Genomic DNA, 27,102 nt, shown 5'->3' with positions numbered 1-27,102 from the left:
ACTAGACAGTTTGGCTTGAGTTTCAAAATTCTGTATGTTTTGTTTTGTTTTATTGTGACATGCAGCTACCTACATAAGTTCATAAAATATCCCTAGTTGACTTCTGAGTTATCAATGTTTTTTGAGGTCAAAGACGGGACTTTTCATGATGGCTTCCCTTTTTTTAATGACATTCTGACTCACCCATATTCAGATATTATTTGATCTACTTGTTCAATATGACAGATTCTGAAACAAAGACATGATGAGAAATAACAGTGAAAATTTCCAGTTCCTGAGATACTGTAATTCAAACAGTCTCAAACTTCAAAGTTCAAACAAACCTGCTGAAAGTGGGTCGACGGGCAAATTTTTTTCTCTAAAATAATCTCGAAAAATATTTGATATATCAATCTAAAATGTACAGTTATTTGCTCTAAAGATGGTTTGAGATGGAATGATCCTGAAAAGCAAATGACAGGACGTGAAGAAGTTGTTGTCTTCAGAGCTTTATGTGTTGGTGTCAGGAGATGCTGTATGAATGAGAACATGTGGTTCATTGCTTTGTTACTGAGGCGCTCTCTACCTTCTGTCCTCTGGGTCCAGGACAGCCCTGGATGCCCTGAGGTCCAGACATCCCAGGACGTCCTCGCTCGCCCTGCAGCCAAACCAGAAAAAACGCAGAGTGACTGCAGCAGACTAAAAATCAGAATGAAATACAACACACATAGATTCTGTTTGTCTGGTCCTATTGGTTTGTCAGTGAGTATTGTGTCTCATTTTATTGATTTATATCATGTTTAAGTCACAGAAACAAAGTGACACAAAACAATTATGAAAACACTCCCAACAACCACAAAGAGATACAAAAACCCACGAACAACCACTAGGAGACACAAAAAAAGACATAAAACAACCAAAAGCGGCACAAAAAAAACCACAAACACACATAAACAACCACAAAGAGACAAAAAACTAAAACTACACAAAACAACTACTAAGAGATACCAAATCATACAAAACAACCACAAATAGTCACAAAACAACAAAAGAGACACAGACTGACTCATTAAAACCACAAAGAGACACGAAACAATCACAGAGACTTAATGACTCAAAACAATCAAAATGAGACAAAATAACCACAATTAGTCACAAAACAATCGCAAAGACACAAAACAGCCACAAAGGGACTAGAAAGACTCAAAACAATCAAAATGAAACACAAAACAACCACAAAGCCTATAGTTTTGCTCTTAAGGGCTAAAACTACCCAGTATTTTCAACATTATTCTACTGATTCTTTTTTAAATTGGTTTTGTCTCTAAAATGTCACAGGATGGTGAACACAGTGTCTCAAAGCCAAAAGTGACATCCTTAAAAAGACTGTTGGTCAACCACAAAAAATCATAAACTCAATAAAGTCAGCTACAACAAACGATAATCAGTTGGAGTAATTTTTAAAATAAAAACACCTAAATTCTTTGATTGCAGCTTCCTAAATGTGATAATTTTCTGGTTTCTTTATTCCTCTGTGACAGTAAACTATATACCTTTGGACAAAACCAGACATTTGTCATCTTGGACGTTGGGAAACACTGATTCATATTTTTCAGTTTTCTGACATTTCAACCAAAACACTAATTGCTGCACCCAGAAAATAGTCAACAATGTAAATAATCTTTAGTTGGAGCTGTAGTTTCCAGTCGTATAAGGTTTTATGTTTTGTTCAACACTACTCCTACATTTTCCTCCCATCATGGTGCTATAAAATGAGGCACTATGGATAAACTGAACACTTGCCATGCCTCCCTCTTCTCCTGGGAAGCCCAGCTGACCATCCCGTCCAGGCAGACCCTGTTTATAAAACACAGAAACATTAACACGAATGTTCACAAGGTCAAAGTGAAGTACAGCAGCCGTCTTTAGGTTTAAAGATGCACAGCTGAGTCCTTGAGGAAAACACAACCGGTGTTCTTAAGTCTTTTCCTAAACATTCTTGACATAATGTTTAAAGTCACCTTGATCCCCGGCAGGCCGGGAGAACCAGGCCCGCCTTCATGTCCCGTACATTTGCACATGACTTTGCAACACTCCCGGTCTGCCACCGTGCTCTGCAGGGACACACAACAACATAATGTTTGGATTTAAGCTCCTCATTTCCAAAAGTAAAAGATTCAGAATCAGGTTTTTTAGATGTGAACACACAAAAGGAATTTGACTCTTACTGTCAAAGTATTTACACAAAAAAAAAGCATTTAAACAAGTGCGACACACTACAGAAGGAAAATTAGTTTTTGACTGCTGTGTACAGCAACAGATATGTGCAAAAGTGAATCAGAGTTTTTGTGCAAAATTACAGTGAATTAAATTTTGTGAAAATATGGTTATTAGTAATAAATACAAAGTTAGTGTAGTGGAACAGAGAGCAGTATGTCTCATATAAAACATAAAAAGCATGTGACATACAGTACATAGTGTATTCACAGTTCTTCTATCTGTAAACCCACCAGTTCCCATCTCTGGAAACAAAAGTTTTTCTCCATCAGAGAATGAACTGAAGAATCTCTGAACCTCAACATAGCTGCACATAAAATGAGAAACTGGTCTTGATGCACTTGCAGGATTACTTATAAGGAAGTCACCAGGCCTGTTTAATCTCACATTAAGAGACCAGTAGTATGAGGTATGAGGAAGTTTATTATCATCCTCAACTAGCCTAAGGTAGGCTAGTCATTTTTACTTTTTAGCGACCAAATGTTTCTGCTAGCTGTTATCTTTTTGTTGTTCAAAATTCTCGCATATTTTTATTTTTTCATTGATTAACATAACATAGTAAGCCAATCAGAAGATAAGATCATTGACAGGAGCAAGAAACGCTATTTGGCACTTTGCATACAATATAAGTTATCAAGTTTTTTTTGTTTTTTTTTTTATCTTATGCTGCTAAACAAATAATAGTAATACATGAGATCAATATTGGTGCCAATCATTGACTGTGATAAAATAAAAATACTGTTAAAAAACAACAATGATATCCTAAAAGTGGGTAAACAAGCATTTAAAGGCTTAAAAGTAAATTTAAAAAACTCAATGAAAGTGGAAGATAATATTAATATGTGATATTTTTATGGAAGTTGTTTTGATGAGGGCACTTTCGTTGTTAAGGTCTCAGTTATTTTTGTTGTGTTAAATAAATTCATCAGAATCAATGTTGTTAGAGATCATTAACACACCCCAGAGTGTGATAATCAAAAGAAAAAATCCTAATAAAATAAATAATAAATATTTTTTTTTGTGTGTTAAAACAACAACAACAGCGAAATCATGTAAACAAACTGGTATTTAAAATACAAAAAAAGAATAAAGATTTGGACTGATGATTTTAAAAAATCCAACTCTGTGAAAGTCGAAAATAATAAGTGACATTTATAGGGAAGTTTTTCAAAGAGGAACTTTTTATGACTAAAGACCTTCGTGTAACTTTTTAAAGTTGACATCTGAGGATTATATTTGATATTTTTTTGTTTGTCTGGATTGTTTTTTTCTTTCTTGTATTTTTTGGATTTGTTCACCCCCCTTTCGTTGGCTGCCTAAGTCTGGAAAAGTAGATTTGTGAAGTAATAACAACACAAGACATTCAATAGTCATGTATGTATATAGAATAATTGTACATACATACACAGACTTTCATGTAATTTTTTATATGTATACAATGCCTTTACGGTTATATCACGATCAACACTTGTTTCTGAATCGTGGTAAGTCACAGTAACGTGAGAGACTTACGATCTGTTGGAGGACAGTGCTGCCGACGCTCATCATGTTGATCCTGAGAGGAAGCTTGTAGCCAAATCCTCGACCGAACTCCACCATCTGCAGCTGAGTGGCGTCAGCACCATCCAGGGCCACAGTGAGCAGAGCGCTGACCCCTGAACACAGTCACAACCACAGAGTTACTGCCTCAGAGGAGCTCACTCCTCCACAAACACCACAAAGATCAGCCCAAATAATGAAACATGGGAGTGTAAATACAGTATCTGGGTTAGCTTAAGCTAGACAGCAGCTCAGCACTTCCACATGGTTTATCTTAGCAGGGTTAAGATGGAAATGATGTGTGGAAGAGTCGCCTTAAATGCAACGCATAGTTTCTCTTGAGAGTTCAATGTCATTATGCAAAGTGCAGTAACCTCATGCCTGAGAAATATCATCAGGATTAGTTCTCTGCAGAAAATGGTGGCTTTTAAGAAACAAAATAAGATCCAGGGGGATTTGTTAAGTATAAAGTTGTGTTTGTCTCAAGTTGCAACCTTGGGAGCTGAAAAATGTAGTGTAAAAAAATGTCTACTTCAGGCTCTAAAACAGGGGTGTCAAACATATGGCCCGTGGCCGGTATGTTTGACACCCCTGACTTTGCAAAGTGTAAAAATGACAAAGGTGAAAATGAATCCTTACTGTGAAAATATTTAAAGACATTGAACATTGTGCAATATGAGGTCAGCACAAAAGAGCTTGGCTTGCTGGAACATTATTCTTCATGCACTGAGAAAACTTTGATGTATTCTTTGTGTAAAGGGGACAATTGAACCTTCTTCTTTAATAGTGTGTCAGTTCAGGAGGTCAGGATAACTACACAGATGTCGAAATGAATGTAAATGTAAAATATTTTCTACATTTTGACAAGTTGTTTCGATCATAAAGTAAAATACTATACTGTTCAGTTCCAGATACCTGTGACTAAATGTTTTGTGGCTTTGTAGATACTCTGTGATCTGTAAATTGTAATACACAAATGATAAACTGAGGAATAACATTGTTGAAATTGCACTTATCTTTCTTTAAAAAAAAAAAAAAAAAAATCGGGTTAAAGACGTCACACGTTGATAAAAACAAGACAAAACATCTACGAGACAGAAAACATCAAAAATGAGGTAGCAAGACACAAATAAGACAAAATTAAGACATAAAACAACACAAACGAGACAATAAAAAAACAAGACAAAACAACAAAAACATAACACAAAATGACCACAAAAAGACTCAAAACAACAAAAAAGAGACAAGTTTTTTTTTTTTTTTTTTTACATTTTTGTAAAACAAATAATGAAAGAAATTTAATTTTCACTTTGATTTCTTCTGATTGGTGTCATTCTTACCCTAAAGTTTCCTGTTTATCTAGCCATGTCTGTGCTGTTTGCTACAGTGAAAATGAGCCAGCATTGAGGAAAATGAGACAGAGGCAAAAAACATCCAGAAACTGTTTGCCACTGCTGTTCTTTGCAAGAAAAAATAATATTAAAAATATTATCAAAGGAACAATCAGGGTAATTGTGGACACAATGAATTTATGAACAAAAAAGGCAACATGAAGGAGGAGACAGAATTTGAGAAATGGAATGTTATGTGACTTCAGGGGTTAAGAAATTACCGCAGAGGAGGATGATTATGGAAATAAGTGCCGGTTTTTACCAGACTGTCGCAGCAGCTCAGATTCCTGCTCCAGGATCATCACGTCTTCGTCAAGTCCATCTGAGAAGATCAGCAGCACCTGAAGGTTGACATTAGTCACTGTTCTAATGTGTCCTCAAACTGGTGCAAAACTAACCACATTCACATCAGCCTCTGCTGTACTTCCTAAACACCATGCTAACAAATTTCATAGACAGACAGACAGATAGATCCGTTTCTTCAGACTGTAAAATTTTTTGTTTTAATAATTTACTGTCATTTTATAAATGTTCCCTGTTTTTTATTACAAATAACATCTAGAATCACAGAAAAAAAAACATATCACAAAACACACTTAAAGAGCACTATATGTAAATATACACTAGTCAAAAGTTTGGACACACCTTCTCATTCAATGCTTTTTTAAAATTATTTTATACATAGTAGATTAATACTGAAGGCATCAAAACTATAAAAGAATTAGGGCTGGGCAAGTTAATGCGTTACGAATGCATTAACACGTTAATTCATTAACGCCAACAATTATTTTTATTATTATTATTATTATTATTATTATTATTATTATTATTATTATTATTATTATTATTATTATTATTATTATTATTATGATGAAAGTCCGTTGCTCATTGGCTCTGAATACACAGACAAACAAGCCATGGATCACAGGAGGGCTAGATGTTGATCAGGACTTGGGATGGGCATCATCACATCTCACCCAAACTAACAGTGGAGGGAGGCTTCAGCAGACTGGTTGGATGCAGCGTAATCAATTACAATCAATTCCACAATGTAGAAAATAATACAATTAAATAAAAAGCATTGAATGAGAAGGTGTGTCCAAACTTTTGACTGGTAGTGTACATACTTGGTCAAAAATTAAAAAAAAGATTTAAAATAGATGAGATTGTACTCTCATTATGCACACAAAGTAAAATGTGAAAAATCAAGTTGAAAAGCAAAGTCCATTAAAAGATAAGACTCCTCTCCTTGCACAGAGGGAAGTCATTGTATGCATATCAAAAGCAAATAAAAGCACAGCAAAAGAAGCAGCGTCAGCTTTACCTTGACATTAGATGAGGCTTTGGTTCTGAACCGGTTGTTGAAGAAGTTCAGCAGGGCAGAGTTGAAGTAGGTGGGCTGCGACACTGAGTAGGTCAACACTTTCCTTAGCACTTCCTCGCTGAACGGTTCAAAGTCAGTGTCTAATAGGATTCCTCCATCGCCACCCACCACGTGGAAGGCGATGTTGGTCTTGAGTGGTTCGGGGCCGACGCAGCACAGATCGTGCACAGAGGAGATGTATCGGATGATCTCCTCCAGCTGCCGGAGGTGGCGACCAGCCAGCAGACCACCGGAACCTCGAGTTACATCGAATCCTACGCCAATATCGATGCTGCAGACTGCAGGAGAAAGGGAAATATGTGTTCACATAGACAAATCTTATCTGTAAAAAGTATTTCATGGCTCTTATTCCCATCATTTATTTAAATACATACTTGCATTATGTCTGAGTAGATTCTCAGTCATCCAGGTCGTGGTGATCCTAGGAGTTTCAGTACAAAGCAACTGGACTTTTCCTTAAGGCTCTTGAAGAACTTTGTACTGAAGCTCCTAGGATAATTGGAAGACAAAAATTCTAATTTACTGATTTAGATAAACCTTTTAAGGCACAAACATCTTCTGATGGGTTGTTTTGACACATAGTTATTGCTTCAAATTTAAGTTGTATGTGTAATTTCAACTAAAATTTCTGTGCTTGCTGAGCTCAAACTAAATTCTAGTTGAGGTAAATTGGCTTGATAACTTAACATTTCCTCATCTTCACTTCAGGGTTTCTACCTACTCAGCATATCTGGATAAATTAAGATTGTGTATTAGAAGACCTGCAGGCTGAACTAATACAAAGAGCATTACAAGGTCAATATCATATCTTTTACAAATAATTTCATTGAATCAGTGAATTTGGGAATATTTTCAGCTCTGATCTGCCTAACAGTGGGTTTGTGTACTGAATTTCTTCTACAGATGCTGATGCAGTTGATGGAATCTGTTGTTCTGCAGCATGTAGTTGATGTTAGTCATATTTAACAGTGAAATTTGTCCACCTGATCCTTAGTTTAGCAAACTAATGGATAAAATTGATGAAGTGTCATTTGACAAATTTGTTTAGCTACACAAGACTTTCCATGTGTATTTCTAATTTGTGTGTCAATTCAAATTTGTATAGTTTTGGTTTCTTACAGGCTGCCACATGAACAAAAGCATAAAAAAAACTAAAAAGAAAATCAAATTGAGGCGACATTTTTTTAACAGTTGTCAACTTAAAAAGTTGTGTTCACAACTATAGCAAAACCTAAAAAAAATGCAGTTAATAACGTGGCTTTTTGTGAGATATCAAATTAAAAACTTGTGTTCATGATTATTGGAATTAAATGCCTAACACAAAGAAAACCTTTTAAATAATAGTGGAAAACTAAAAACTACTGATTTTTATGAGTAATCAAATTAAAAACTTGTCTTCATGATCACGCTAATTAAATATGTAGCACGCAATAATAACTTTAAATAAAACATGCAATAATTTACTGACAAGCTACAACATGAACAAAACATGAGAAAGCTGAAAAAAAATCTAATGGAGGCCCCTTAATTTTTTAAAAGGCTGTGAACTTAAAAAGTTTAGTTTATAACTATAGTAATTGACCTAAAAAATCCCTTTCAATAAAGTGTATTTTTATGAGTTAGCAAATTAAAAAACATGTGTTCATGATTATGGTAATTAAAAATGTAAGACAAAAAATTACTTTTAAATATTAAATATGGAAAATTAGTAACCACCTTGAAAGCTTTTGTTTATGCTTCCAATCATTAGCTAATTACAAATACCTTTACGTACTTGTACATAATTTCATTTAAAGTTGCAATAACTCCTTGCTGTCATGTTAATTTTCATCATTGAGCCTAAACTTTATTTTGTAGAGCGCAAAGTTCCACTGTTCCACCTACCATCCGGCTCTGTGGTGGGTTCTTTGCAGATGTCATCAATAACCTTTGACTTGATTTGTAACAAGCTGTTGAAGTTCTGCACATTAAACACCTTCTCTGGAGTGCCGGTGATCTGCAGGAGCTGCAGGTCATAGACGTCTCCGACGGCAATGGCGAGTATATCGATCCCCGAAGCCCTGAGTTCTTTGGCAGCATCCTCCACGTCGTCATGAGAATCTCCGTCTGTGACCACCACCAGAGTCTTGGGGATGAAGCTGCGGGCACCATTAGATTCCAGAAAGTAGTTCTTCATATATCTTAGGGCCTTTCCAAGGTAGGTGTCTACACCGGTGTGCTGCAGGCTGAGGATTTTTGCAATCATGTCCTCCTTCTTGTAGTACGTGTTGAGGTAAAACTCGTGATGAGGATTGTCGCTAAACTGTGCGAGTCCGACCCGAGCGTACTCTGCACTGATGTTGAAGCTGTTCACAACTTCAGCTGTGAAGTTTAGCACGAGTTTGTGTTGGTCTGGGTTGATGCTGCTGGAGCGGTCGATCAAGAACACCAAGTCGGTCTGGTTGCATTCTGCCAACAGAAAGACATTAGTCCGCATTACTAATAAACAACCATGCTGTGAAATGATGCTGCTGTTAACTGTACTTTATCAACTATTTACAGTTTTTTTCACAGATTTTACCTGTTAAATTACAGATAACACAGGAAAAAAAGATTTAATGTACATGTTAACTGTAAAAATCATATTTACAAAATCTGTATTTTTACAAATGGTAATTCGTTCTGTACCTAAGGTTTTTATGATTTGTTTTCTTAAAAACATTTCTTATCTTATGCATCACGTTACAGGATCACGATTCATAACTTGAGCTTGACATGAAGTAATTTTCTTTCACTGGCACATTTTGACACCCTAAACTATTTATTGCAAGAATGAAAACCAGTATAATTCCTGCAGCATCATTTGCAGCAGGTGTTGGACGCCAACATCACACATCAATGCTGTTGTTTACAATTTGAGGACGGAAACAGGCAGACATCAGAAACTTACAGACAAACAACTGAACACTGTTGGGAGAATCTGAAAGACAGAGTGCTGCAAAGTGGTGTAAGCAATGGGATTTTTCCAAACTGTTCTATAAAACAAATGAACACCAATGTTTTGTCTCAATTTCTCAGCCACATGATACATTCACCAAAGTTAAAATATGAATGTATCAGAAAGTTATGTTGACAAAGAAGGAGTCACGTCTAGAAGATGAGCCTGGTATCAACTTAAGTATAAATGAGACCTTTCATTTGCTAGAATTTAATCTGACCAACCATCTATCACAAATGCTGATATGAGCCTTGATAGTTCATCCAAAAGGCACTTTTAAAAGTTTTCCCTGTTAAATTAACAGAAAACACATCCAGGGTACCAATGCTTTTATCTATAACTCTGTCATAGATATTAAACTGCTTTTTTGTTTTGTTGTTGAAACTATGATACAAGTTGGTAAAAAAAAAAAAAGAGCAAAAACTGGATTTAGTCTATAGAATATGCTACATTGAGTGGATGTCAATTTGATTTGGTTAAAATTTTTAGCAGAACTCAAAGGTCTTTTTCAGCCCTGAAAATCTGATGCGTTGTGAAATGTCTAAAAAATTGTCCAAAAGGATTCCAAACTTGTCCAAAATGTTTCCAAAATGACCAAAAAATTCCCTAAAATGCCTCAAAATGCGACTGAAACAATACAAAACATGTCAAAAATATCTTGAAACCTCTCCAAAATAACTTAAAATTTATCCTAAACAATTTAAAACTTGTCCAAAATGTATTAAAACCTGTGCAACGTAACACACACAAAAAAAAGGAGAAAATGAGTTGTGGGTATAAAATGAGCTTCAAAATGTAGAAAATAAATTATATTTTATTTGCTATAACTTGCTTTGACCAGTTGATTTGGTTGCAGTATTTAACAGAGCTCAAGTGTGTTTTACAGCCCCGAAAATTTCATGTGTCTACATCCTGTACTTATAAGACTCTGAAATTATGAATCATGAATTAAAAGTGTGAAATTTTGACTTAAACCTTCATTAATCAAGTGCCTGTAACTATAAATATTCATAGTCTGAAGGTTCAACTTTGCATGGCTTCATTAAATATACTGAAGTTACTAAAGGTAAAGAATCAGCTCATTAAGAGGGCGTCAGGCGGAGGGCTCTGATATTTAATGCAATATGAGTTTCTGCTTTTTCCACCTGACACTGTTCAGCAAACCATGCCTTTTGGGATTCACAGAGTCAAGTAAATTAAATCATGACTGTCAAGGTTTATGTGTAAATATGTTTGTGTAACATGGTAAAGAAGATGAACTTTGAACCGAGCTCTTACCTGGTTTAGTGGTGTTGCAGAGCACAGAAGAAATGTTCTTGTACAGAGTTTCTAGTTGCTTAAAATCATCCACAAAGTACATTTTGGACGTGTCGCCTCCAGCCATGGTCAGCAGCTCCTCCTTGTTGGCATCCTTCACTCCAATACTGAAGACGTTGATGCTGTTTTTTCTCAGCACATCGGATGCCGGCTGTAGTTTCGCTGGATCATCAGCATGCCCGTCTGTGATCACCATGAGAATCTGAGGCACCTTCTGAGTCTTCCGGCCGCCATGTTTAGCATCAAAGAACTGTAAGGAATACTCCAAGGCGACCCCCGTGTACGTGTTTCCAGCTGGTAACTCCAGATCTCCAATGGCTTTAAGAACTTGTCCTCTGGAGTCGTATTGGTCGAGAGTAAAGATGGATTGTGGCTTGTTGGAGTACATAATGACCCCAAAGCGAGTGTAGGTCTTGCCAACTGTGGTGTGATTCACGGCAGAGTTCATGAACACTTGCATGCTACTGAACTCTTCGTCGTCTATGGTTCCAGAGCCATCCACCAGGAAAATAATGTCAGCTGTCTGTATTTGCTTACAATCTAGAAGAAGACAGAGTGAAGTGCTAATGAGTTCTCATCTTGACAAATATTTTAGAAAATAAACATAATTTCTGTCATGTTTTAGTTCTCTTAGGCGACGTACCCACAAATGATGTAAAAAACTGTAGGTTGTTTTTTGGATATGTAAGATGTGGTTTTGTCTGCATGCATTTAAGCTCTTGACAGCATAAAGAGATTTCACACAGCAGCTTTTAAATTTCTGCAGTTTTTTCATCTATTGACAGTAAAGTGTTTCTTTTACACAGCAGAAAAAGTGGTTGTTTTTTCTTAATTTTTTTGATTGACAATATGGAAGTCTGTTCTCGCTGTTGATGAAAAAAAATGCCACTTTCTAATTGGAGCAAAGTAAAAAGCTGCAGTTTCTCAGACAGTGTAAAATGTGTTTTCTGCAGGAACATTTCAACTGAAGAATCATAAAAAAACATCATGTTTTCTGTTTTTCACTGTGTAAATAGCTGTGTTTTCTCTCCATTTCTTGGGCTTCTGACAGTGTAAAAAATAGTCCCTCTATATGTTTTCAGCTTTGGACAGAGTTGAAAGCACATTTCTAAAATATTTTTTCTGGCAACATAATAAACAGTTCTTTGTTCAGTTTTTGTTTGTTTAAACTAGAAAACTGTAAAATAAAGCAGTGCCTTTTCATTTTACTTGTTGTTAGATATTGACAATTGATAATTATGGACATATATAAACAAATACTACCTTAATGCGTCTACAAACTCATCTGGTTAATCTGAAGGAGCTGTTCAGACGTGTCTCACCTCTCTGTGGTTCACAGAACTTCAAGGCCAGCTGGCTCTCCAGTAACTTCAGAGCATCAAAGTTTCTCCGACTGAAGGTTCTGTTTGGTGCACCACTGATCTCATGCAGCTGGGTGAGGTTGGCGTCCATCACTCCGATGGCGTAGATCTCCACTCCTTTGTTCCTCAGGGCAGTTGCGGGACCTAACACTTCGTCTTTAGACTCACCATCTGTTATGACCACCAGCCTCTGCCTCTGCTCAGGACGCCCTCCTGCAGAGGCATCAAAATAGTTTAACACCTCTGTGAGGGCCCGTCCCGTGCGTGTGCCTTCGTTCATCTGCTCCATCTTATCAATGTTCTCCAGAATCTCAGCTTTGCTGTAATATTCTGTGAGGGGGAACTCGAGACGAAAACCAGTGCTGAACTGCATGACCCCAATGTGCACTTTATCCTGCCCAACGATGGACTTGCTCACGACAGACTTCACGAAATCTTTCATTTTCTGGAAGTCCTTCGCAGAGATGCTCTCAGAGCTGTCCGTCAGGAAAAATATATCGCTTGGTACGTCTTTACAAACTGTGGACACAGAACACAGAAGTGTTAGTATGGGCTTCCACATACAGTACAGGGAAGGTGCCCCTGTGCAATATCACATAAGTGTCAAATGATTCAAAACTGGCACCCCATTCAGATTATGATTTAGGCATGCAGCTCATAGGTACAAAACTGAGAAAGTTCTACTGTTCAAAGCTCATTTTAGAATCATCTTCATGCAGTTAGGCTGATTAAAAATGACATCTAGACTCAGTTTAGTTTCAGTAGTCACAGCTGGATCCACTTTGGTTGCTTTAAGTTTCCACTTTGTTCAACTTGGAAATAATGCAGTTGATACAGTTTAGAATCAGGTGACATTTATGCAATATTGTACAAGGGTGTACGTACTTCTGCTGTATGCTGTATAAGTTAAATATGACAATCAAAGTGCAGCCTCTTCCCTCACCCTCTGGAGAACAGATGTCTGTGATGATGTTATTTTTGATGGACTTCAGGGCATCAAAGTTCTTGACATGGAAAGTCCTCTTGAGATCGCCAGCAATCTCTTCCAGCTGAGTTTGGTTTGCACCCTTCACCCCAACTGCGTAGATGGTGATGCCTTGTTCCCTTAGTTTTTCTGCAGGAGCTTTGACTTGATCAGCAGATTCTCCATCGGTGATGACGATCAGGTACTCGGGGACTTTGGAATAACGTGATGTGCCTGCTTCCTGAAAATAATCGACCATGAACGACAGCGCTTTTCCTGTGTACGTCTCACCTCCTTCGTGACGGATTGCCTCCACAGCTTGCTCCATCTTCTTAGCGTCAGAGTACTTTGTCAGGTCAAATTCTAGAGAAGGAAAAGTTGAGTATTTCGCAACCCCCATGCGAACATTCTGTGGCCCGATACGAAAGATATGAAGAAACTCAATAATGAACTTCTGCATGTCGTAGAAGTCTGGGAAACTAATGCTGGATGAGTCATCTATAAGGAAGTAGATGTCAGCTTCATCCTTTTGTTCACAAGCTGGAAAGAAACAGAAAGTTAGTTTTTTTCTGCACAACCAAACAAAGGAAAGCTTAATATCAACATTCAGACACTGGCAAGTGTTTTAGTAAAGATAACAAGCCCTAGTTATGGCAGTGAACTAAAGAAAATACTGGTGAACTGTTTTTGTGTCTCCTTCTGGTCATTTTGTGTCATTTTGTGGTTGTTTTGTGTCTATTTGCAGACATTTTGCAAATAGTAGTCCTTCTATGTATCTAAGAGGTGATTATTTTCTGTTTGTACTGAATCAGCATCTGATTGTGTTCATTTTATGTCTCTTTGTATATAGTTGTCTCCTTCCACTTGATTTTCATGTCTTCCTGGTTTTGCAGTGTCTTGTGTTTGCTTTGAGAGATGTAACATTTCTTTGCTGTCATTTTGTCTCTGTTTGCATTGATTTTGCCTTTGTGTGCATTTTGCATCACGTTTAGTCAGTCTGAATCTCTTTTTGGTCATTTTCTGTTTTTGTTTGCAGTCATTTTGCATTTATTTGTATTCATTTTAGATCCCTCTTTTATTGGTTGGTGTTGCTTTGCAGCCATTTTGCATTTATTAGTCTTTTTGTGTGTTTAACCGGTGGTTTTATCTCTGTTTGCACTGAATTAATAACAGTTTGTGTTCAATGTGTATTTCTGTATTTGGGTGTCTCTGAGGTTTATTTCTGTGTCTCTGTAGTTTGTCTCTTTTTCTCGTCATGTTGTGGCTCTTGGTATTTGTTTTGAGTAATCTTGTGTCTTTGCTCTTGTTTTGTCTCTGTATTGATTTTCCGTGTGTGTGTGTGTGTGCGTGCGTGCATTTTGCATTCAGTTTAGTCAGTTTTAATGTCTTTTTGGCCATTTTGAGTGTCTTTGCAGCCATTTTAAAAATAGCATCCCTTTCTTGTGTTGAAAGCTGATTTTTTTGTGTTTGCATTGAATTAGCTTCTGTTTGTGTTCATTTTTTATGGCTTTCTATTAGGTTCTGTCCCTTTGTGGTCCAGGCTGCTTATGAAGAACTAGAATTGAAAAAATTCTGGACTTTCTGGACAACTTTTGTTGTTCTTTCTGGGAACCAAAACCAAGGACTTTTAGGGTTATATAGCATTACACAAAATCCCAAACGCCAGTAATACTTTTCATTTTAAAACCAAAAACACTGTTCCAAACCTTCTTTGACATCTGTTTCGCTTTCAACAGATTTGATTGCGTCCTCAATGATGTTACTGCAGAGGCTCTTCTGCAGGGTCTGCTGCAGCTGTTTCAGTTGGGTGAAGCTGTCCACAGTGAACACATGCTTTTCGTGGGGGGGAGTCACCATCTCCCTCAGCTCTGTTACGTTGGCATCTTTGATTCCCACGGCATAAACTGTGACCCCAGCCCGACGGAGGGTGGCTGCTGGGACGACCACGCTGTCCTGGGACTGACCATCTGTGACCACCACTGCAACCTTCTGGACGCCCTTCCTGCTGCCCTGTTGCTCGGTGAAGATGTTTTTCAGAGTGAAGGTCAGGGCTGCTCCGGTGTTTGTTCCACCTTGGCTATAAGGCATGTATTTGATCAACTGCAGAATTTCAATCTTGGTTTGGAATGTGTTGAGGTAGAGCTGCGCTGTCTGCATTTCATTGTACGTAACGATGCCCACTCGGACTCGAGCCAGACCGACTTCCAGGCCGATGATGATTGAGCTTAGGAAAGCGCGCACAAGCTGGAAGTTGGCGTCTCCGATGCTTCCAGACTCATCGACAATAAACACGATGTCTGCTACATTGGCTCCTTTGCACTCTGTGAAAGGAGTATCAATAGTTAGCCAACTGCTTCTTCACCTTTTAGACACAACAGAAACACTCATTATGTTCTACAGAGTCTGAAGTTTTGGTTTGGAGTCTGAGGGCAGCTTTTTTAACATGAAAACGTGTTATCGGCTTACAGCTGTTTTAAAGCTGGTGTTTTAGATTTGTGTACCTTAACCTTCTGTACTCTGAAACCTGCTGGTGGGTTTGAAAGTTATGTCAAAAAATGGCACAAATGAGGACATTTATCAGCCAGAAATTCTGAAAACAAAAAAATCTCCAGATTTAGAAATTTCTGAGGGTCTCTAAATGTATTATGCAGTTCTGTTGAGAAAATTAACCAAAATCTAAACTTACAATTGTCATATTTCATGGGTTTCCTCTAGAACAACAAGAAAGGCATTTTGAATCAAACAAATCAAATGTTCTATGTCAGTTTAAAAGAAGTAGATGAACACCAATTATGAAATCAAAAACCTTTTTCAATTATCTTTTTTCTTTAAATTGGCAAAATGCCACCATTTATCAGCCAGAAACTGTAAAAAAGAAATTTAAAAAAAAATTTGATTTTAGATTTATGCCTTTACAGTGGTCTTGACACATCATGTGTGACATATGGTTCTTTTGACAACACTGACCAGATCTAAGCTTGAAAATTTGATATTTCACCAAAATCACTTTATTCTACATGTTTCATTTTAAAATCTTACAATTTGCTCAAAAAAGATCCTGTATAAAATAAAAAATATCCACTTAACTGAGAAGCTGTGACGAACAGTCAAATGTGATATTTACCAAGTGCTGTTGTGTTACAGATGTATTTACAAATTTTAAAAAACATAAATTTCATTTAGGAAAATGTCTGTAATGTGTATCGTCAAAATCTTTTTCCAGTGTTAGTAACAATTGTGGACACTTGTGAAAATGTTGGACGTTAAATTTTTTGCCGTCATTTAGTTTTGTATTATAATATATGGCAAAACAACAAAAAACAGGAAGAATCACTGAATTTTCACATTTTCGATGGTTTCTGAAGTAATCATGTGTGATGTAAAATTGTAACGTCATCAAAATCATGTTATTCTACATGTCTGACGGAATCATGAGTCAGAAACTACCTGTACGTTCTAACCAGATCCTGTAAAAAGCCATGACTGACTCTGCTGTGACCACCAGTCAGGTGACAATTATTTTAGACAGTTTTCATGTGAACTGCAAGCAGTGTTTTTGCATAGGCAGGATGAGACAACAAGAAAGACAGCGAGAAAAACAAAACATACTGATCAATACAATGCATGCAGCATGGCTCAGAAACATGGGCAAAATATTCAGCATGGTGAAACATCTTTCAATCAATCAATCAATCAATCAATCTTTCAGCAACTGATATGTCGACTAGACTGGAAAAGTTTGTAAAGGATTGGTAACACCGGTGGACAAATGTTGGACATGTAGGATTAAGGTTTCTTTTATTCAAAAAAAATCTATTTTTTTTCTGATTCATGTCATCCCGACTGTGTCTTACTGCACAGAAGACATTTCTGAGTTCTCTCTTTCTAGTCATGGTTGTGTTGCTTCCATACAGGTGCAGGGCTTTAAATTACAATGAAAAGTGAGCCCAAAGTGACAAAAAAATTGACAAGAGGAAAACACACCCAGTAACCCAGTTACTTTACTCTCCATGCACAGACAACAATGATAAATGTTCTTACCTTTAGTAATTTGATCCTCTTGGGTAGGGGGAGGGCCCGCTGAAGACAAAATCAAATGCAAACCCAGTGTTACAAATGTATTTTTAGTATTTCTTGTGTATTCAACAGCTTCTAAATCTGTAGTTTTCAGTACAAAAATTAGTAGAAAACTGCACAGGGATCATTTTCAAATGTAAAATTGTAATTTTATTGCAAATTTGTAGCTTTTTGACTCCGGCTAAAGATGCTGTAAATTCTCAACATGTCAGTGGATGATTAGAAAAAACAAAACAACTAATTTAAGACTCTGAAGCCCAGGTTTTAAAGGCATGCTTTTTTTTTTTTTTTTTTTTAAATCTGCAAAATTTTATAATTTATCAGTGACAAAATTTGTAAAACAAACAAATAAAAAAAACAGAATGAATCACCAGGTTTTCCACTTTTCAACAGTTATTCTAGTTGCTGTGTGTGACATTCCATGAGCCATTCCTTTGGAAAATTAACCAAATCTAGGCTTAAAATGGTGATATTAAAAAAAAGGAAAAAAAATCTTTATTTCACATGTGTAATTCAAAAATTGGGAGAAAAATAACAGTTTGCACTAAAAAGATCATGTAAAAAGCTAAAACTTCTGAGTATCTCAGCACAACTGAGTCTCCATGACTGACTTGGCTGTGACCAATAGTGAAAAAATGTGAGTTTTCAGGTGAACTGCAGGCAGTGTTTCCACAGAGCAGAGAGGAGGAAAGCATGGAAATAAAATAGAAATGTAAATTGTTAAATATTTACAGTAGTTTTTCCACTGTTGATAACACCTGTGGACATGTTGATTCCATTTTTTTTCATTTTGGAAAAATATATAATCAAAGAAATTCAACCTTTGTGTTTATTTTGTATGATTTCTATCGTTCCAATTACTGCACATAAGACATTTCTTAGGTCTCTCTCCTTCTAGCCATTGTTCTGCTCGTTCCATAGAGGTGAATTATATTAGAGTAAAAAAATGACCTTGCAGTGAGTAAAAGGGAGACAGAAGCAAAAAAACACCCAGAAACCACAAAGGGTTTAGAGGCTTAAAAAGAGAAATTCAAACAGTTTAGATTTATATTAATGTTGCTAATAAAGATTTCATTAGTCTATAGTAACTGATGACAATAATAAAGGTTCTCACCTCCAAAATCTGGCACCGATGCAACACCTGGCCTCCCTGCAACATCTGGCCTCCCTACAGGACCTGCAGGACCTGCAGGACCTGCCTCTCCTTTCTGGCTAGTGAAGAACTCATTCAGGGCAGTCATTCGAATAGAATCAAATGCAAACCCGTCGCTGGCGAAACGTTCCAGTGCATCCAGTGAGGCACCGCCGCTCATCCCCACAATAATCACCCCATCTAGTTTGAGTGTAGCAGAAACACGATACACAGGATCGCTTTTTGGAGGGTCTTCTGCAAGCACAATGACCAAAACCTGTTTCTCGCCCAGCTCTGCGCGGCCGCCTGCTTCAGCGCTGAACAAGTTAGCCCTGGTGTACTGCATGGCGGCGGTCACGTTTCCCGGTTGACCCGGTTGTGGGCGCAGTCGGAAACGTCGGGCAGCCTGTATTATGTCCTGTTTGGTTTGGTAAGTATTTAACCTAAATTCCTCCCTGACATTCCGAGTGAACTGAGCCAAACCGACACGATGGGACGACGCTCCGATGTTGTGCCGAGAGAGCATTCTGATGAAGTCCGTCCTGAACTGGCTGAATTTCACTTGAGGCATGCTGCTGTCCACCAAGAAGAACAGATCTGAAAACTTTTCTGCAACAGCTGAAAGAAGACAGAAAAAAAATCATTACAGCAAATCTCATCAGCCCAGCAGGGTCGGTACACTCAGAGCAAACTGATATCCAATTTGTCAAAATTAAAAAAATCTAAATTAAAGTAAAGTAATTATGCGGCTGCACAGTGGCTCGGTGGTTTGAACCATCAGCTCACAGCTAGAAGGTCCCCGGTTCACGTCAGCCAGGGATCTTTCTGCATGGAGTTTGTATATTCTCACTGTGCATGCGAGGGTTTTTTCCCGGTACTCCGGCTTCCTCCCACAGTTCAAAAACATGGTGTGGTTGATTGGTGATTCTAAATTGTCTGTAGGTGTGAATGGCAGTGTGATTGTTTGTCTCTATATGTAGTCCTGTGATAGACTGGTGACCTGTCCAGGGTGTCACCTGCCTTCATCCTAAGTCTGCTGGGATAGACTCCAGCTCTTCATGAAATCTAACCAGCATGCACTGTGCAATCATCGGCAATCAAATCTTCATCTATACACTGCTTAATGCTTAATGAACATTAAGCAGTGTATAGATAATTGATGGATATTAATTTTGCTTTTTTGTGGAGGGAAAATAGCTGTTTAGATTGTTGTTGTTGTTTAGATTAATGGACAGAAGGGTAATTGTTATTGGAAGCCCTGATAGACAGTGGAGGTTAAAGGCAAGGTGGGATGATCACAACCCAACTTCCACAAATGCTTTCGACTTTTCTGCATTTCAAAACTTTGGTTCATGATTTTTCTTAGAAAACTGATGTCCAAATGAAAACATGGACTCTATTAATGAGCTCTCACCTTTCTGCTGATTCTCAATGGAGTCGCATACAGTTTGTAGCAGAGTGTTGGTCAGCTTCTGCAGAGCGTCGAAGCTGTCGATGGTGAGGCGGAAACGCGGAACACTTGCAATTTTATTAAGCTCCTTCTGGTTGATTTGTCCTACTCCGATGCTGAACAACAGGACGCCATGATTCCTTAGCTTCCTTGCAGGTTCTGACACGTCGTCCGTAGAGTCTCCATCTGTGATGACCACAGCGATCTGCGGCACCCGCTGGTCGGCTCGGCTCCCGGCCTGTTTGGTGAAGTACTGCTTCAAAAGGAATTCCAGGGCCTTTCCCGTTTGCGTGCCGCCTTTCCGGTGGGGCACTTGCCTCACCGCATTCAGCAGGGACGGTCTGTTCATATGGTCGTTCAGCAGGAACTCCTGGTAAGTATCATCGCTGAACTGGGCCAAGCCGATCCGAACTTTGTTGGGGCCGATGTCCAATCCCCTGATGATGTTGCTCAGAAATGTGCGAACCTCTTGAAAGCTTTTGTCATTTATGCTCGAGGAGCCGTCGACCAGGAAGACAATGTCGCCCACGGTGGCATTTTCACACTCTGGAGAGGCAAGAAAAATATCAGCATTGCATTTTCAACACAGCTCTCACAACATATGTATACGGTTAAACAGTCACATTAAAAGCCACGACATCCATTCACCCTCTGAACCCCAAACCCTGTCAGCAGGTCTGAAAGACATGTTTCCTTTTTTTGTAATCACCGGATGACACAATTTATTAGTCATAAACTGTAAAAACAGAAAGAACTGTTGAATCTGCCCAACTGAGAAACCATGACTGACTCAGCTGTGACAAAACATGTGACTGTTTGCAGGTGGAGTGCAGGCAGTGCCTCCACGGAGTAGAGAGGAGAAGACAAGAGAGGCTAAGAGGAACATAAATCATACTACATTAGGATCATTCCAGAACTGGAGGACATTTTACATCTCACCCATCAAATTTCAAACAGTACTTGTACAAAATACTAAAACATGCAGTCATTATGTAAATGTACTTGTCCTAAGACCAAATCTAAACAAAAACTAGGAGAAAAGAATGTGTGATCATATTTTTTAAAATATCAAATAAGTCTGGAGTTCCCACAAAAATGCCATTTTTCTCTTGACTCACCCCGATGATGAACACATACAATCTGAAATAAAACAGTTAAACAGTAAAATTAAATTTAAATCTCCCTTTTTGGTATTATTTTTTCATTGATGTCTCTTGTAATAGTGGGAACATTTTTTAATCAACATAACATTTCAAATAATAATTATTATGCATAGAACATGTGTCCCACAACATGCATGCAACCCTATTAGCATAACCTTTTTAGCTGGAAGAAGAAGAAGAAAACAGTGAATCACATGATACCTTGGAATTAACTTCATCAAACAGTTTTCCAATAGAATGGGTAGAGCGAAGGTATGTCCTTTTCTATTTTTCATATTTTCATAACATTGTCAGCCTTGAATTGAATGTCTCACTCTACCTCATGCAACCCTGTTATGCATATTATCAGGAGAAGACAAATTATTTTTACCTTTTTCCATCAGTAAGTTTGTCCTGTTGGTCAGCAGTAACAGCTAGCAAAATACCTAGCTACTACTGCTGAGAAAAAGCTAACATTAGCATGGAACCCTGACACTGTGATTAGAGTAGGGCTAGCAAACAACAAATAAAACATGCAATAAAAATTGTACCATTGATGTGTAGGCTGAGCCAATCAAGCCTTTGATAGTTTATTACCTATTATTGAGGAATATGTAGCAGAAAACTGTAAAAGCGAAGGTATATTTTTCAAAAATTTTGAAGCCCAAATGTCCTCCAATTCTGGAATGACGCATTAATAAAAAAAACATGCGGCATGGCAAAAAAAAACCCAAAAAAAAACAAAAAACGGCATACAGAGGAGCAAGTTGTTGGAAGATACATTCAGCATGGTGAAACGTATTTCTACTGTTAATGCGCAAAGTAAAGTAAAAAAGTTTGCAGAGGCTGTAAAAATGTAAATACTTATATCTGTAGTATGAGGAGTCACCATTTTTTCCAGTGATAGTAACATCTGTGGACACTCGGAAAAATGTTGGCCATGCTAAATTGACATTTTTTAAATGTTTGTAAAATAAACATTCATTCTAACTGTCATACTACACAGAATACATTTCTGAGTTCTCTTTCCTACACTTCCATGGTTGTGTTGTTTACATAGAGGCACAGTACTTTGTATTGCAGTGAAAAATGATCCTACAGTGAGGAGAAATGACACAGGAGCAAAAAAAGAGAGTTAATTGTGAGGTGCTAATTTATGAACCAATAGCTTTCCGTTGCTTCAATCTCCAGCTGTGATGTTCACTCACATTTTATAAAATATGGAAGTGAACAGGAAACAAAATCCCAAAGTAAAAAACACACAAATACTTCATACATACTGTACTTGACATCTCAGATTTCAAAAACATAACATGTTAAGTACTCACCAGTTGCCTGAGCAGCGATGGCGCAGAAATATGAAGCTGTGATGAGGCCGAAGAGAAGAAGACTCGCTCTTCCCTTCATGGTGCACCAGCTCATGGGTTTCTCTCTTCCTACAGCAAAGACAGAACCACGCTAGTTTGGACCTCTATTTTCACATACAGCACTGTACCGAAATTCTAGGAACCAAACGTATTGTGATGATGAATAGTTTTGGACAAAACCCAGAAGGGGTCACTCCACAAAAACCAGCAGAATCAGTAAAAAGCTCCTCCCGACCTCCATAGAACCAGCTGATTTTTAATATACAATAACCTCAGTATACTTCATGAAGCCTGCAAAGTTTTACATTCAAATAATATTATGGTTATTTTCAGCTACAAGACTTTGAAGTACATAGCGGTGGGCCCAAATTATGTACATAGAATTTATTTTTCACATAATTTCTGAGCCTCATAACTTCATAAGCACAAGAGATAGACATTTAATTTTTAAGGCTGAAAAATACATTTGAACTCTGTTAAAAACTGCAACTTAATTAATTTTACATCAACTCAAGGTGTCACAATTTAAAGACAATCAGTTTTTTATTCATTTTTTCTGTAACAAACTTTGAGCAACAATATTATGGGATATGTCATAGTTTCAACAGCAAAACTGCAGCATTTTAATATCTATACTACAGAGTCAAGAAACAAGCATTGGTACCCTGAATGTGTTCTCTAAATTTAAAAAGTGCATTTTGAGGAAAATTTCAAGGCTCATATCAGATGGGTGGTTGGTCAGAACATGCAAAGGAAATGAAAGATCTGATTTTTATATACATTTGATACCAGGACCATCTTCTAGAAGCGATTCCTTCTGCGTCTAAAAAATTTCTAATATAGTCACATTTTATCACTTGCAAGATTCTATTTATTGAGGACCCTGATAATTTCGGCAGTATTATTTTCCTTCCCCGTAGAAAAGACAAGTTGGATACAAAAATTACACATGATCACCGATGAGCCTGGTAAAACTGATTTGGTTGCAGTTTTTAACAGAGCTCAAATGTGTTTTTCAGCCCGGAAAATTTCGTGTCTATCTTCTGTACTTATGACGTTATGATGCTCAGAAATTGGGGAAAAAGTACAATTAAAAGTGTGACATTTTGGAACCAACCCCTAAGCACTTTAAGGGACTGTAACTCTGAAACTATTCATAATATGAAGGTAAAACTCTATATGGTTTCATTTAATATACTGAAGTTATTGTAGATAAATAATCAGCTGTTTCTGAGGAGGTCAAGGGGAAGGCTCTGATTGATTTCTTATTAAATAACCAACAAAGGCTCTTTAACATAAATCTGAGGAGGCATGAGATGACAGAAAGCAGAAAAGGCACGTGTTTATAGATGCATGGCCTACAGCGTTGTGAGCTAATATACAAACAGGGACATTTGCTGCATTAAATGTCTTTATAAGGCAAGATAAAGGTGTAAGATGCCTTGGATGGAAAAAAAAATTACTTTCCTTTTAGGGGTGGCATGTGAAAAAAAATGTTTGGCTACACCTCAGGCTTCCACACAGGCTTCAGTTAAGTTTCTTAAAAAGAAACTGTGGAAGTGATAAATTCAGACTGCAAAGGCCGGAAGGAAAAACCAAACAACTGTCAGGTATTTATGAGCCCTCGGCTGGAGGCATCTCAGCTGTAACTGTAGAGCACTTTTTTTTTTAATTTTGACTTCTGTGTCTTTATCTCAATTTTTTTCATTGCATGTTTTTAATTCAATAAAATCTTGCCTTTGTTACTTAAAATATTAACTTCCACAACTTTCAGACTTTTTACTTCGCCAAGGAACGGTGGAGTTATGTGACGATCGGCGTACGTTTGTCTGTGAATCTGTCTGTCTGTCTGTGTGAAACATTACTCAAATACGGACAAACGGAGCTGGATGAAATTTTCAGAGGAAATCAGAAATGACACAAGGACCACCTCATTAAATTTTCACAGTGATGCAGCTTATAATCTGGATCCATGGATTTGTTAAAGATTTCCCATTGCCAGATATAGCAGCCGGCACAGCGTCGCTGTAACCATGACGTGAACACTGTGTCAGTTACCTGCTGACGATCACATGATTGCGATCCTACTACAAAATGACTGTAATTTATCAGTTGGAAATCATACATGGAACAAATGATTAAACTGTGGGGTGTTTCTGAGTCCCATCAATTCCTGCAGCCCGCTACATATTTAGGTCACGCAATGTAGCAAACCCCAGCCAGACAATGGTGAAGCTCCTGATGTTTCACAAAGCCTTCATTTACGTTCAGCCGTCAGCCTTATTTTGAACACAAGTTCGCCTTTCTGTCCTTCACTCATTTCTTCAAAGTAAGAGCTTGTCCCCATTCCAGCTAGCTGCTTCTAAGTTTATACACATCCTTTGCTAGACAGCAACAGCGTGGAACTGTTTTCATCTTTAGATGAATTTTTGGACTTTTCGGCAGTGTCTTCGTCATGTCAAGAAACTGTTTCTTAGATAAACACTTCCTGTGCTGCTGGAATGGTGACAAAATAAAAGCCTGTAACATTAAAATACGCCTGCAAAATAAAAGCATGGAGGGGACGGTTATTTTAACATTAGCAAAACAAAGGTTTGCCAAAAGTGATGAACTGATCAACAGACCTTTATAAGAGTAATTTACACACAATTCAGTATCCATACATAACATGCACATGCATAACACATGCCTGTGCTCAGCGCAAGATAATTTTTCATTAAAGATTTCATCTGTTGGAAATAATACGTCAACTGAGCAGTCTTGGCAGAGTACTGCACTCTCTGAGTGCTTTTCTAGTTTATTTATTATTTTTAGTTTAGTTTTGCAAATTGTGAAATTCTTGAAGTAAAATTTAATATTATTAAGATAAATTGAAAACAGTGTCATTGTTCAATGTTTTGTTTTTTGTCTTACATTCCTACAAAAAAATCCATAACAAATCTTTATATTTCTGCTTGCAATGCTAGTAATTAATATAGCATATCATTGTAAAAAATGGCTAGACGTGAAGTTCTCAGGTGATGCAACTACTTTTAAGTCTCAAATCATTGTGTTGAAAAATAGCAAAACATTTATCTGCAACTTTATTCATGTTTAATCATTAACTGTGGATATTTAAAATGGTATCAGTGAAATTTTAGATTGATATTCCAGAACTCTAACTTACCTGGATTCATAACTCCATTATTTATTCTTTAAACTATATTTTCTATATACACTACCATTCAGAAGTTTGGGGTCACTTAGAAATGTCCTTATTTTTGAAAGAAAATCAGTTTGTTTTAGTGAAGATAACATTAAACGAATCAGAAATCCAGTCTAGACATTGTTAATGTGGTAAATGACTATTCTAGCTGGAAAGGGCTGATTTTTAATGGAATATCTCCATAGGGGTACAGAGGAACATTTCCAGCAACCATCACTCCTGTGTTCTAATGCTACATTGTGTTAGCTAATGGTGTTGAAAGGCTAAATGATGACTAGAAAACCCTTGTGCAATTACGTTAGCACGAGAATAAAAGTGTGAGTTTTCATGGATAACATGAAATTGCCTCGGTGACCCCAAACTTTTGAACAGTAGTGTATATTGTGTATAGCTACAGCTAATTATTAGGTCATTAGGTTAAATAAAGGCTGATCTACATAGCATTTTATTGATCCATCTGTTAGTTATTTGGCCCATGAAAAGCTAAAATAATCTGTCAGTTGGCGCATTTAAATGATATATTTCATCCAAAAATCTGAAATTCAGTTACTTTTTTAATATGCATACAAAGAGGACACAACAACCAGTTGATTCTCCAACCACTGACTTTTAGCAGTTTAATGATCAATCAAGGATCCTAATTCTTCTGGCGATTTCAGTGGCCTCAATCCTGATCTCTTGGTACAACACTGCAGATGGACGGTGGTGAAATTCTTAATGGATAACATAATCACAAAGCAATGCTTCCTCCGGCTGGGAAATCAGTGTACTTATATAAAAATTCAGTGGTTAATGAATTGTTCAGATCCTTTATTAAAACATTAATAGCATACAAGTAAAAATACAAGTCCTGCATTTAAAATGTTTTTTAAGGGAAAACTATGTAAGCAAAAATCTGTAAAATGTAATGAAAGTATGTGTAAAATGTGAAAGTATACAATGTAGGAAAATGTCTCCTGTGACTGTTTTATTATTATTATTATATGTGACATCTTTAGATGACTATTCCTCGACAGCAATATTTTATTACTCATTTTAAACTATTTGTCATTCAACTGTAGCTAATAATTATTTTCTTTCTGGAATAATTTGATGATTATTTTCTCTATTTATCAACTGATTACCCAAAGTGACAGGTTCCCAGCGCTTTTTCCAACCAACAACCCAAACCTCCAAATTATTGAGAATATGTTAGAACTATGAAAATAACTGAAATGAAAAGAAGCAAATCATCCCACAAGTGAAACTTCCTTCCACTTGTATGTATATATGTATATGTACATTGATCAGCCACAACATTATGACCACTGACAGGTGAAGTGAGTAACACTGATCATATTGGTACTGTGTGGTGCTCTGCTGGAAAACCCTGGATTCTGACATCCATGTTGATGAAACTTAAACACCAAAATAAACATTGTCTCAGTACAAGCACACTCCTTAATGCAAATGATAATCCCCAGTGGCAATGGCCTACCCCAGTAGGAAGATGCACCCCACCACATCGTAAAAACATCAATCAGGGCGATTGTCATTGGGG

General features: G+C 37.2%; 1 protein-coding gene across 2 annotated transcripts in view; it reads right to left on the bottom strand.

Moving 5' to 3' along the window:
• The window catches only part of LOC111576319 (collagen alpha-6(VI) chain-like), a 65,571-nt gene that overhangs the window by 29,226 nt on the left and 9,243 nt on the right, over positions 1-27,102 (bottom strand). For both annotated transcript variants that reach the window (XM_023281929.3, XM_023281928.3), the window contains exons 3-17: positions 22,319-22,426; positions 19,813-20,394; positions 18,381-19,016; positions 17,231-17,269; positions 14,896-15,510; positions 13,169-13,729; positions 12,187-12,744; positions 10,826-11,404; positions 8,455-9,018; positions 6,511-6,848; positions 5,449-5,527; positions 3,769-3,911; positions 2,001-2,093; positions 1,783-1,836; positions 566-637 (exon numbers count right to left, since the gene is read on the bottom strand). In XM_023281929.3, the coding sequence (XP_023137697.2) occupies positions 566-637; positions 1,783-1,836; positions 2,001-2,093; positions 3,769-3,911; positions 5,449-5,527; positions 6,511-6,848; positions 8,455-9,018; positions 10,826-11,404; positions 12,187-12,744; positions 13,169-13,729; positions 14,896-15,510; positions 17,231-17,269; positions 18,381-19,016; positions 19,813-20,394; positions 22,319-22,412 (5,007 nt within the window). In that variant the 5' untranslated portion in view covers positions 22,413-22,426. The remainder of the gene's footprint in view (positions 1-565; positions 638-1,782; positions 1,837-2,000; positions 2,094-3,768; positions 3,912-5,448; positions 5,528-6,510; positions 6,849-8,454; positions 9,019-10,825; positions 11,405-12,186; positions 12,745-13,168; positions 13,730-14,895; positions 15,511-17,230; positions 17,270-18,380; positions 19,017-19,812; positions 20,395-22,318; positions 22,427-27,102) is intronic.

This window comes from Amphiprion ocellaris, chromosome 9 (assembly GCF_022539595.1).
Source record: "Amphiprion ocellaris isolate individual 3 ecotype Okinawa chromosome 9, ASM2253959v1, whole genome shotgun sequence".
In the NCBI taxonomy this organism is placed as follows: Eukaryota; Metazoa; Chordata; class Actinopteri; family Pomacentridae; genus Amphiprion; species Amphiprion ocellaris.
The sequence above is the reverse complement of the archived record's forward strand: the minus strand, read 5'-3'. Positions and strand labels throughout refer to the sequence as shown.